At 40.9% G+C, this 12,848-nt stretch overlaps 1 protein-coding gene across 2 annotated transcripts in view; it reads left to right on the top strand.

Annotated features, from left to right (window-relative positions):
• Positions 1-1,005: 1,005 nt before the first annotated feature.
• The window catches only part of LOC149157184 (uncharacterized), a 349,833-nt gene continuing 337,990 nt past the window's right edge, over positions 1,006-12,848 (top strand). For both annotated transcript variants that reach the window (XR_016262468.1, XM_089439187.1), the window contains exon 1: positions 1,006-1,400. Coding sequence is in view for 1 of the 2 variants with exons in the window: in XM_089439187.1 (XP_089295313.1) it covers positions 1,162-1,400 (239 nt within the window). In the remaining variant the exon portion in view is untranslated. The remainder of the gene's footprint in view (positions 1,401-12,848) is intronic.

The raw sequence follows: 12,848 nt of genomic DNA on the forward strand, positions 1-12,848 counted from the left end.
TAATATTGTTTTTTAAAACAAAATATTTATCACAAATATTAAAAATTGTACTCGTAAAAATACCTCAGAAAATATGAATTTATAATTAATATGAATGCTTTCCAACTTAAATGGAGAAATTTTATCATATAATATTATATTAAAAATAATAATTAAATAAATATATACAGAACGACATTTAAAAATATTAAACCAATTTAAGTTCATATAAAATTCAATTTCATTAAAAAAACAATTTTTTAATATACAAAATATAATATAAAATTAAATAAAAATTTGATTCCTCTTGATATTGGTAATTCTAATATAAGTTGAATCTATACTAATAAAAAAATAATATAATAAAAATTTGATTCCTCTTGATAATGGTAATTCTAATATAAGTTGAACCTAGACTAATAACTAATAAATCACAAAGTCACTGCAAATATAATAATAATTAAAAATGGGTTTTGCAGTAGTTTAGATCATAAGAATGAATGAATGATTTAATTAAGAATGGGTTTCGCCATAGTTTAGATTATACGAATGAATGAATGATTACCTCTACAGGCTAAATAACCCAAGGGACTAAGATAATAACAACCTTAACTCATCTTTATATTCTTTTCCATGTCGGATCTTCTATTATGAGTCTTGACTAGAAAACTAGCAATTTGATTCGTCAAATAGATAGTGCATATTGTCATTTTTAAATTATTTTCATATTGATTGCAAATATCATAATAAACTGCACTTCATAAGAAAATGCCATTCCCTGTCCACCACGCCCTTATCCCCAAAAAAAAAATATAAATTCTCTCTCCACCATACCTTTATCCCAAAAGAAACATAAGTTCCCTCTCCACCAAACCCTTATCCCCAAAGGAAAAATATAAATTCCCTCGCCACCACGCCCTTATCCCCCACACACCCCACAAAAAAAAAAAAATTCCCTCTCCACCACGCCCTTAGGAAGCTTCCACCTACCAGTGTCACATAGAAAAACCTTTAAAAAGTCAGGGAAAGGGACATCTACTCAGCGCCTTGTCAAATTGGTCTACGATATTCCATAAGGTTTGTCCTTTGCTCGACCCGCAGAGGAAACGTGGATTAAGGGTCGAATATTTTTTTAGTATTACACTCCCGACTGAATGATTGATTGTTCTTGCCACTACCACGATGGAGTCTGATGCGAACTCTCCCAATATTCCGGACGAGCCAATTGAGCAGCCTCGTCCAGAGGTCACGAGTTTTAATTCGAATATCTCTGAGCAACAATCAGACGGTAAGGTTGATGATTGTCGACCCACTCTGTTGGTGACAAACGACGATGGAATTGATGCTCCCGGCATAAGAGCTCTCGTTGAAGTTCTCTTGGAGACTGGCCGCTATAATGTCAGTGTTTGCGCCCCTGATTCGTGAGTATTAACTGCTATTGCTACTCATTCTGTGTCTCTAATTCCTTCAATTTGCAGACATTAACATTTCATTTGCAACTGTATAACCAAGTCGAAAACAATAATCATACTTTCTAATTGTTTTTCTGGGTATTTAAATTCTTGGGCTGCATGCATCTACTTACCTTGGAATGGCAATTGGGATAAACACACTATTGCATGTAGACTGTCCAACAAGCATTCTTGCTTTCCTCAAGCAAGGTTATGACCAGAACATATTCACAGACTCATCTGAACAGGGTTGTGATATGCATTTTGAGGTTGCATGCACATCAAACCCTGGTTTAGATGGGGTTTTGCTGGTATCCATAGTCAATATACCCAATACATAGTTCAGATCACTGCAAATGACCCGTGTGTTATATTCTGCATTTGTGAAGTGCAACCGTTCGCTTTTCAACCTCCAGGTGCGTATCGGATCCGGGTTTAGACGGGGTTGTGCTATTGTTCATACTCAATGCAATACATTGTCTAGATTAAATGTGCTTTTACATACATGAAGTGTTGATGGATCCACCACCACTACTTGAGCTGTAGAGCACTGGCTTTTTTGATTTTGAATTGCTTAAAGGTAACTCCATGGTTATTTGGCATCGACCTTCTCACCGTGGCTTTGGAGGTCCGCTGCAGCAAGGCAGCTTGCTGCTTGCTACTAAATAGACAGCAATAACAAACTAAATCACACACAAAGAAGAAGAACTCATAGAACATATTGAAAATTTGCGAAAATATTCAGAATTTCTTTTTATTCATCAACAGTACCCAAGCTGTCGGGCCTTATTACAATTTTTTTTTTGTCAGAAAGAAAAAATCCCTGGTTTTTATTAATGGTGAAACAAAAAACCAGTAGATTATGTTCAGAGAGAAACATCATTCCAGTCCATCATAGGTCAGAAATATGTATAAGTTCATAGCATACAGGATATGGATCCGTAATCCTCAGCCAATATAAGTACTGAATGCTGCCTTCCAGTGGAAAGCTTTACCAAGAAACTATAGTGAAACATAGTCATATTCTAGTTCTGCAAGCAAACATAGTAAAACAAAAAGCAAAATTGTATAGTGGCAAACATGGTGCAAAAAAGAATGTGGAGCCATAAAACAGGAAATTATAACCAGGCAGTAGCATGGATCCAACATCCATGAAAGTGCCGCCTATCTCAAGTGTGATATGCATGCTGCCAGGAGGATCTAGAATGCCCAGTTTGGACATGTCATCTGCAATTGTATTGAATTCTCTATGGATGTGCTGGAAATTGATATGCTGAAATGTACCCTTGAGAAATTCAATATTCCTAAGCCAGCCCTGTAAGTGTGGGTGGGATATGTAAGCTGATCCCAGCACATGGTTGATTATGGCCAGAGAGTCCCCGTAAATCTGCAATCTTGGAATATTGAGGAAGCTAGCAAACCACATTAAACCCCATAGTGCAATCGCTTCAGCTCTCGTATTAGTCCCGAAACCTCCAGACCAATGAATTCTGTAGTACTGATTGTAGTCGATGCGGATCCATGCACCACATCCACATCTCCCACCCTGTTCTGCTCCGTTGAAGAACCCTGCAGGGAAAGATAGATTCGGGGCGGTTTTTTTCTGCAAAACATTCTTATGCACAAGATTAGTTTGCATTAGAGGTCCCAGCCAAGAAATGATGTTGTTGATAATTTGATTGAAATTAAGGGTATTGTCTTAAAAAATGATGGAGTTTCTGGCTCTCCACATTTCCCAAAAAATAACAATGGGAATAGCCATTTTCCTGTTAGACCTCTGGCTCCACCATATTAAACATGCTTCTATATTGTCCTGTGCGTTGTGAGTGAAAGATAAGATACATGAGATCCCATTCCATACCTGTACAACCCATGGGCATTGCAGTAAGCTGTGTAGATTATTCTCCTCCTGCACTTTACAAAAAACACATAATCCAGGTCCATGGATGCCTTTATTCCTCAAATTTTCCCAAGTTAAGTTCTTGTTTTTCCATGTCAGCCATGTAAAAATGATCATCTTGTATGGGACCTGCACCTTCCAAAATTTAGCAAACCAGGAAGTGTTCTGCATGTTGAGGGTGGAACAGCAGATGTATAAATATGTTTCTGCAACAAATATAGTACCCCTGTGTAGCTTCCCATCCCACACGATCTGATCCCCAGCTTCATCTTTGCAAATACCTGCTCTGCGCAGCTCATTGATCATACATTCCCATCTTTCGACATTTTCTCCATGTAGTCCAATTTCCTCTGCCCTCTTCCAGATTGGAGTAATACCATGCCACGATTTGATAGCCTGTGCCAGGTAGAAATACCCCCTCGTGTTAAGATTGTGGATAAGTGATTCATTGTAATGCCTCTCAACACCAGAGCCCAGAATACGGTCCCTGCCAAATATAATCTCCTTTCTTGAACCAAATGTCCAACATGTTCTCTTTAAGATCCAGATCTTAACCTTGTTGAAACTAATCCATATGGTGGATCCCTTTAAACTTCCTATGAGCCCATCTCTCATCCAATGTCCCGCCTTGATTCCCCTTAAATATTTCGATCTAATGATGTCTTCCCACAAACAGTTTCCAAATATTCTGCGCCATAAGGATGTGATCAGAAGGGCCCAGCCAAAATATTTCAAATTCAGTAAACCCCATCGTTCCAGTCTCTCAGGAATAGTGAGATTTTTAAGTTTGGTAAGGTGGAATTTGAATGTTTTCCCTGATCCTGCCCATATGAATCTTGCCATAATACCATTTATGTTATTTATAATCATTTCAGGGGGGCAGTAGAGATGGGCCCAATACACCACGAGTTGTTGCAGGACCGATTGAGTGAGAGTGACTCTACCACCGAGAGTTAAACATCGGTGTTCCCAACCCGAAATCTTTTTATGGAATCTATCAACAATCCACCACCAGTCATTGACTTTGTAATTGTTTGGCTTAATGTTGTGACCCAAATATTTTAAGCCATGGCTAATATGTAGTGAATCAACACCAAAGATATTTGCTATATATTCAATGTCCTCCTGCTTCCCCTCCGCAAATAATAGCAGGGATTTTCCCTTTTTAATCAGCAGTCCTGAGGCACTGCCAAACCTGCAAAAAATATGATGTAAAGTAGCCCATTTTCTTCTCGAAAGCATGCCAAAAACCAAAATGTCATCCACAAAGAAACTGTGTGACACTCTGATGTTTCGGCCAACAGATATCCCACGGAATCCATCCTCCAAACATGCATTCTTTATTTTATGGCTGAGGTCATCCATAATTAGAATGAAAAGCAAGGGAGACAGTGAGCATCCCTGGCGGAGTCCCCTACCAGCGCCAAAAAATTTAGTGGGAAATTGTTGGAAATACTGGGGGGGGTGAATCAGTCTTTCTTAACAATCTTTGTTCTAGTGATTGCCAAAAGCATATATAAATATGTATATGTATACACAGAACACAGAAATCAACAGTTGGAATTAATGCTTTTATTAAAAACTCAAGACAGTGCAATGAAATAAATACAATATAAGTATATATCGGATTGTGAATGGTTGCCAAGCTCCAACTCGGACTTCAATGAGGCTCCAACCTCCAGAGCACCAACTCTGTTTTGCAGTGGTTCTGCACTTAGGAGCACCTACCCCCAATGACTTCAGTCCTGTTCAATTCTGAGGCTCCAACCTCTTGGGCTCGAACCCAACCTTGATATAAACTGTTCTGGTGCTGTTCTCTACTCACAAGCTTGTTGAGCTTCTGCTATTCTCCTGTTCTCTTGCTTCTCTGGCCTTTCCTTCCTCTTGCCTGTTCTTCGGCTTCCTCTCTCACTGATTATCTATCCATCGATCGCCATCTCACTTTGTTTTTATGTTTTTATGTATTTCAGATGTCTCTGACTCTTCGTTTCCGCTTTCCACCGCCTCTTTGGCTTCCTCCTCGGTCGCTGTCGTTTCCTCTGACTCGCTTGATCTTTCAGCTTCCCGATCCATGGCTTCCTCTGTCTATTCGGATTCATCAAATTCTTACAGGTCACGTTAATGCGGAAGAGAGGCCGAATTACAATTGTTAGCTCTGCTATAATCCAACAATTCGAGGATCAAATACAGGCCTAATCGGTTCGTTTACGCTCAGAAGGGATGTGTATCGGTCATTCTTCTCCTACTTCTTCACTCCGTTCACTTTTTTTTTTTTTGTTCTTATAAACCCTGCTACCTCCATTTTTACTTTATAACTCTGTGAAAATTCACCGTTCCTCGCCTAATCCTCAAATTCACCGTTTCCCTGTCATAACAATCGGAAACCCATGCAATTGAACCCGCACCGTTCGATCATCGCATCACGATCCGACGGTCTCCGCTGCTTTCCCTGCTTGTTAAACCCAGTTTATTTCCCCCCACCGTCGATCGCGTTCACCACAATCTAACGACGTTTGCTCCTCCCGATGCCGTAACTTAACCACATGTTAACGCGCGATAAAGCGGTTTTCCGCCGCGTCTCGTCATCCACGTGTCGTGCAATGAATGGTATCACACGCCATGGTACGTTTACCACCCACCTCCGAAAGCGGTGCGGGGAATACCGCTTACCGCCCGTCCGCTCGTCCCCACCAGTTAACCTTCGCACATCTTTATCGGCCAGTAGCCGTCGGATCTTTTCGCTGGAAATCTGATGGCTCATGTTTGTTTGCTGTTAAACGCGTCCACTGCTCCTCCGATAGCTCCTGATAACTCTGTTTGCTTCCTCTATGGCTCCGATGGCTCTGTGTGCTCCTCTTCTTTGGCTCTGTCTGCTCCTCTCGTCTCCATCTGCTCCTCTGGTGGCTCTGTCTACTCCTTGAATATTGCCATATTGACATCAATGACAATCCGTGTCCAACAATCTCCCCCTTTGTTATTGATGGCAATATTCTTCTGCTCTCTCCCCCTTTGACATCAATGGCAAAGGAATGCATACGGACTCCCCCTGTCAAACTACTCCCCCTGTCCTGTTGCATCTTTATGAATGAACTTGAGTGATGATAAAGAAATAACCCCCATCTTTTGACGCAGATGTTCGAATGCTTCTCGAGGAAGAGGTTTTGTGAAAATATCAGCTATCTGCTCCTTTGTACTGATATATTCCAAGACGATGTTTTGTTCAGCTACTTGCTCACGGAGGAAATGATACTTGATTGGTATGTGTTTGGTTCTTGAGTGCATCACTGGATTTTTGCTGAGACTGATAGCACTTGTGTTGTCACAATAGACGGTAATTGGTTGATCTGTACATATGTCGAGATCTTTTAGAGCTTCCTTCATCCATAGTATCTGAGTGCAACAGTCTGCTGCAGCAATATACTCGGCTTCGGCTGTGGATAATGATATGGATGGCTTTTTTTTGCTGAGCCAGGATACCAAACAGTCTCCTCGGAAGAATGCATTTCCACTAGTACTTTTCCGATCATCTATACTTCCAGCCCAATCAGCATCGGTGTATGCAGTTACAGTCAGTGTTGAGTCCTTTGGGTACCAAAGACCGAAATTAGAAGTTCCCTTCAAATATTTGAGAATTCTTTTTACAGCTAATAAATGGGATTGTTTGGGAGCGCAGATTGAAATCTTCCCGCCATTACTACTGCTTGCATTATGTCTGGTCGTGTAGCTGTTAAATATAGAAGGGCTCCAATCATTGACCTGTAATGAGTTGCATCTACTAGAGGGGAGTCATCATCTTTGCTCAATTTGCAGTCTGGACTCTGTGGTCATAGGTGTGCTCACGGGTGCACAGTCCTCCATTCCATATTTTTTGAGCATGTCTTTTAGATATTTGGTTTGAGATATACACAATCCTGCTCTGGTTTGGGATACTTGAAGTCCAAGGAAGTGGGACAGCTCTCCTATCATTGACATCTCAAACTCTTTTGACATGCTTTGAGAAAATTCATGGCTCATTTCATCATTATTACTAGCAAAAATCAGATCATCGACATAAACAAGAGCAACTAGTAACTTACCTTCATCTGTCTATATGTATAGGTTACTTCCAGCCACTCCCTTTTTGAAGCCTTGTTGTAAATAGTGATCTAGTCTTGCATACCAAGCTCTAGGAGCTTGTTTCAACCAATATAAAGCCTTTTTCAACTTACAAAGTAAGTCCTTTCCTGCTGTTAGATCAAAACCTTCTGGCTGCTCCATGTAGACTTCTTCCTTGAGTTCCCCATTTAGAAATGCTGATTTCACGTCCATTTGATAGATTTTGAATCCTTTTGAGCAAGCAAATGCCAAGAACATCCTGATAGCTTCCATACGGGCCACTCGTGCAAATGTCTCTTCAAAGTCAACTCCTTCAATTTGTGAATAGCCTTTGCAGACAAGTCTTGCCTTGTTTCTGATAACCTGTCCTTCCTCATTCATTTTATTTTTGAACACCCATTTTGTTCCTATTATGTTTTTGTCCTTTGGACGAGGTACCAGCTCCCATGTCTTGTTCTTCTCAATTTGGGACATTTCTTCTTCCATGGCTTTTACCCAATGAGGATCCTTGCTTTTGCAAATGTTTCTGGTTCTATCATAGATAGGAGGGCAATGACTTTTCTCTTGGGTGTGATTGTTATCCTTCTTCGGGTCTGCACACCTTCATCTCTATCGCCAATGATCTGCTCTTCTGGATGATGTCTTTGGACATACTTCATCTTTGAAGGGGTATTAGGTGGTTCTCTTTCCTCTTCTTCTTCTTCTTCCTCTTCTATTTCTTCCTCTTTAGGTTCTTCTTCTTCAACGAGAGAGTCATCTTCATGTTCTTCAATTTCCTTTTCTCGAAGATCTTCATCAACCTTTACATCAATGCTTTCCACTATTTTCTTCAGTCGATAATTGTAGCACTTGTAAGCCTTGCTCTGTGTAGAGTATCCAAGAAATATCCCTTCATCAACCTGAGAATCAAACTTTCCAGGTGAGCCATCATTTATTTTTATGGAGCACTTGCTTCCAAAGATCTTGAAGTACTTCACCGAAGCAGGTCTTCCTTTCCATAGCTCATAAGGAGTTTTTTCACAATTTGGTCTTAATTGAGTTCGATTCAGTGTATAGACAGCTGTCCCTACTGCTTCTCTCCAGAATTTAGGTTGTAAGTTTGCTGCTAATAGCATAGTTCTTGCCATTTCTTGGACTGTTCGATTTCTCCCTTCAACTACCCCATTTTGCCGAGGTGTTCTGGCAGTCGAAAATTCTCTTTTAATTCCATGAATATTACAGAACTCACTAAACTCGTTTGATGTGAATTCTCCTCCTTTGTCTATTCTGAGACACTTAATTTTTGAATTTTTTTTTCATTTTCTACAAGGGCTTTTAGATTCTTAAAACACTCAAAAGTTTCAGATTTATACTTTATGAAATATATCCACATCATTCTAGTATAATCATCAACAAATAACACAAAGTACCTTTCTCCTTGGAGTGCTTGATTTCTAGTTGGCCCACACACATCAGCATGGATGATCTCCAAGGGCTTCGATGTATAGAGCTCCTTTGTCTTGTGGCTGGCTCTGGTCTGCTTTCCATGTTGACATGGACCACACACTGCTTGATTTGGTTTGGACAACCTTGGGATGTCTCGTACAGCTTTGATCTTGCTGATATTGATCAGATTTTCGAAGCTTGTATGTCCAAGTCGCTTGTGCCATAGCCAACTCTCATCTGTCTGACTTAAGTAGCATTTATTTTCTTGAATCTTGTTCAGAATGTAAATGTTGTCTGATGTTCTCACCCCTTTTGCCACAAGTTTCCCTGAGGCAGAGTTCCTTATTGCACAGTGTTGGTGCTGAAAACGACCTTATGTCCTTGATCACAGATTTGGCTGACACTCAGGAGGTTGTGTTTGAGCCCGTCAACTAGCAGAGCATCTTGAGCTTTTCCTTTTCCATTGATCAGAGTAATTGTTCCTTTTCCTGCAATTCTTCCTGATCCGCTTCCAAAGGACACATTCCCTTCCTTTTTACTCAGTGAGACAAACTTCCTTCTGTCTCCTGTCATGTGTCTGGAGCACCCACTATCTACAAACCACTGGTTTTCATTATTTTGAGCATATAGAGCTAGGCCGCATTTGTCCATGCTGGAGTTCTTGCTACTCGTCTTTCTTCCTTTGAGTGGGCAGTCTTGTTCATAGTGTCCATTATTGTAGCAGAAAGAGCAAATCAGATCAAATTTGGTCAAGGGATCAAATGAATTGAACGTTTTGATTTGTCCCTGCCTTTTGGGGGCATATGAGTTGATTATTCGGTCCTTTAGATTTGTCTTTTCACTTCTGCGAGCCATACAATGTCTGGCTTGATGACCGAAGTTTTTACAGTGAAAGCAGTGTCCAAGAAAGATGGTTTTGTACTTGTTGAAGCAACCACGATTTGAGTCGATTTCCATCCTGGGAATTACTCCTCCCTCGTTCTTCGGATTTGCGATGGGCCTTTGGTGGAGTACAGGTTTGTATTTGCTGTAGTGTCCATGATTCGACTCCACATTCTTCTTTGGAGCAACTCTCTCTTCATTCTTGGGATCTGGGATGCACTTTTGATAACATATTCTTTCATCTTTTGGATTGCACGAAAGTGCATCAGCATAGCTTTTTGCACTATTCTTAGTGCTTGAGGATTCTCCTTTGAAACCTATTCCATACTTGTCATGTTGAGGTTTTTGATTTTTCAGAATAGTCTCAAGTATTTGGGAGCTTTTGCAGCCCTTTTTAATTTGCTCCAACTCCTTTTTGAGAGACACTATTTTGGCCTCGCGTTCTTCACAAGTCTCTTCCTTTTCTTTAAGCTTTGCTTCCAAGAGATCTTCTCTCCTTCTTATTTCCTCGTTTTCCACTTTGAGAGAAATGATTTTGTTCCGTAGTTTCTCATTTTCTTCAATGGCACTTATTAACAGTTCATCTACATTTCCTTCCAGCCCTGAGTCATCATCATCTGCGAGTGCCATGAATAATGCTTCTTGGCTTTCATCATGATCACTTTCGTCATTTGATTTCTTTTTGATGACCATAAACTCATCCTCATCAGACTCATCTTGCTTGGAGAAGAAGTTTTTCTTATTGAACCCTTTCTTTTTATGTGCCATTCTTTTAGAATTTCCTTCATCATCACTGTCATGTTTATGAGGACATTTTGCTGCATAATGACCTATTTTACCACATTTAAAACAGATAAGAGGATACTTGCCTTTAAGCTTAGATCCTCTCTTCAGCTTTCGTACAAATTGAGCCAATTCGGATTCCACATCTGACTCATCACTACAGTCATTCCTTTCTTTCCCCTTCTTTGACTTTGAGGCCTTGAATGCTGCATCTTTGGAGCTTGGGCCACCTTTCCTCATTTCATAGGCAGTGAGAATTCCATGGAGTTCATCCATTTTGAGGGTATCTATATCCTTTGCTTCTTCTATAGCGCTTATTTTGGAGTCAAATCTGTCTGGAAGAGACCTTAACACCTTTTGAACAATGGTACTTTCTTCAATTTTTTCGTCCAATCCTTTCAGGGAATTTACCACTTCAGCTACTCGGAGGAGATATGTTGCAATGTCTTCTTCATCTTCCATCCTCAAACTTTCAAATTGTCTTCTGTGAGTTTGAAGCTTTGCCTTTTTTACTTTTGAGTCTCCATCGTACAAGCCAACTAGCTTCTCCCACATTTCTTTGGCAGATGTACAGTGCATGATTTTTGTAAACTCGGAATCAGTGATTCCACTAGTGATGGAGTTCATGGCCTTTGCATTTGCGATGTAGGCTTTCCTCTCGTCTTGGTCTGTTGGAAGAGTGGTAGTCGTTTTGTATTCATTTTGAACAAAATGCCAGACTTCAGGTCCAAGGGACATTAAGTAGTAGGTCATTCTTTTCTTCCAGAAACCAAAGTTAGTGCCATCGAACAAAGGAGGTCTTCCTGATGCTTCGTGATTTCTCATCATGGCTGCGGATCCTTCTTCAAGCTGTTAGGCTAGTATGAAGAACTTGGCTCTGATACCAATTGTTGGAAATACTGAGGGGGGGGTGAATCAGTCTTTCTTAACAATCTTTGTTCTAGTGATTGCCAAAAGCATATATAAATATGTATATGTATACACAGAACACAAAAATCAACAGCTGGAATTAATGCTTTTATTAAAAACTCAAGACAGTGCAATGAAATAAATACAATATAAGTATATATCGGATTGTGAATGGTTGCCAAGCTCCAACTTGGACTTCAGTGAGGCTCCAACCTCCAGAGCACCAACTCTGTTTTGCAGTGGTTCTGCACTTAGGAGCACCTACCCCCAATGACTTCAGTCCTGTTCAATTCTGAGGCTCCAACCTCTTGGGCTCCAACCCAACCTTGATATAAACTGTTCTGCTGCTGTTCTCTACTCACAAGCTTGCTGAGCTTCTGCTATTCTCCTGTTCTCTTGCTTCTTTGGCCTTTCCTTCCTCTTGCCTGTTCTTCGGCTTCCTCTCTCACTGATTATCTATCTATAGATCACCATCTCACTTTGTTTTTATGTTTTTATGTATTTCAGATGTCTTTGACTCTTCGTTTTCGCTTTCCACCGCCTCTTTGGCTTCCTCCTCGGTCGCTGTCGTTTCCTCTGACTCGCTTGATCTTTCAGCTTCCCGATCCATGGCTTCCTCTGTCTATTCGGATTCATCAAATTCTTACAAGTCACGTTAATGCGGAAGAGAGGCTGAATTACAATTGTTAGCTATGCTATAATCCAACAATTCGAGGATCAAATACAGGCCTGATCGGTTCGTTTACGCTCAGAAGGGATGTGCATCGGTCATTCTTCTCCTACTTCTTCACTCCGTTCGCTTTTTTTTTTTTTTATAAACCCTGCTACCTCCATTTTTACTCTATAACTCTGTGAAAATTCACCGTTCCTCGCCTAATCCTCAAATTCACCATTTCCCTGTCATAACAATCGGAAACCCGTGCGATTGAACCCGCACCGTTCGATCATCGCATCACGATCCGACGGTCTCCATTGCTTTCCCCGCTTGTTAAACCCAGTTTATTTCCCCCCACTGTCGATCGCGTTCACCACAATCTAACGACGTTCGCTCCTCCCGATGCCGTAACTTAACCGCATGTTAACGTGCGATAAAGCGGTTTTCCGCCGCGTCCCGTCATCCACGTGTCGTGCAATGAATGGTATCGCATGCCATGGTACATTTACCACCCACCTCCGAAAGCGGTGCGGGGAATACCGCTTACCGCCCGTCCGCTCGTCCCCGCCGGTTAACCTTCGCACATCTTTATCGCCCGGTAGTCGTCAGATCTTTTCGCTGGAAATCTGACGGCTCATGTTTGTTTGCTGTTAAACGCGTCCACTGCTCCTTCGATAGCTCCTGATAACTCTGTCTGCTTCCTCTATGGCTCCGATGGCTCTGTGTGCTCTTCTTCTTTGGCTCTGTCTGCTCCTCTCGTCTCCATTTG

The sequence above is a fragment of the Pinus tabuliformis genome, chromosome 9 (genome assembly GCF_031772625.1).
Source record: "Pinus tabuliformis cultivar Carrire ecotype Pingquan chromosome 9, CPIR1, whole genome shotgun sequence".
Lineage (NCBI taxonomy): Eukaryota > Viridiplantae > Streptophyta > Pinopsida > Pinales > Pinaceae > Pinus > Pinus tabuliformis.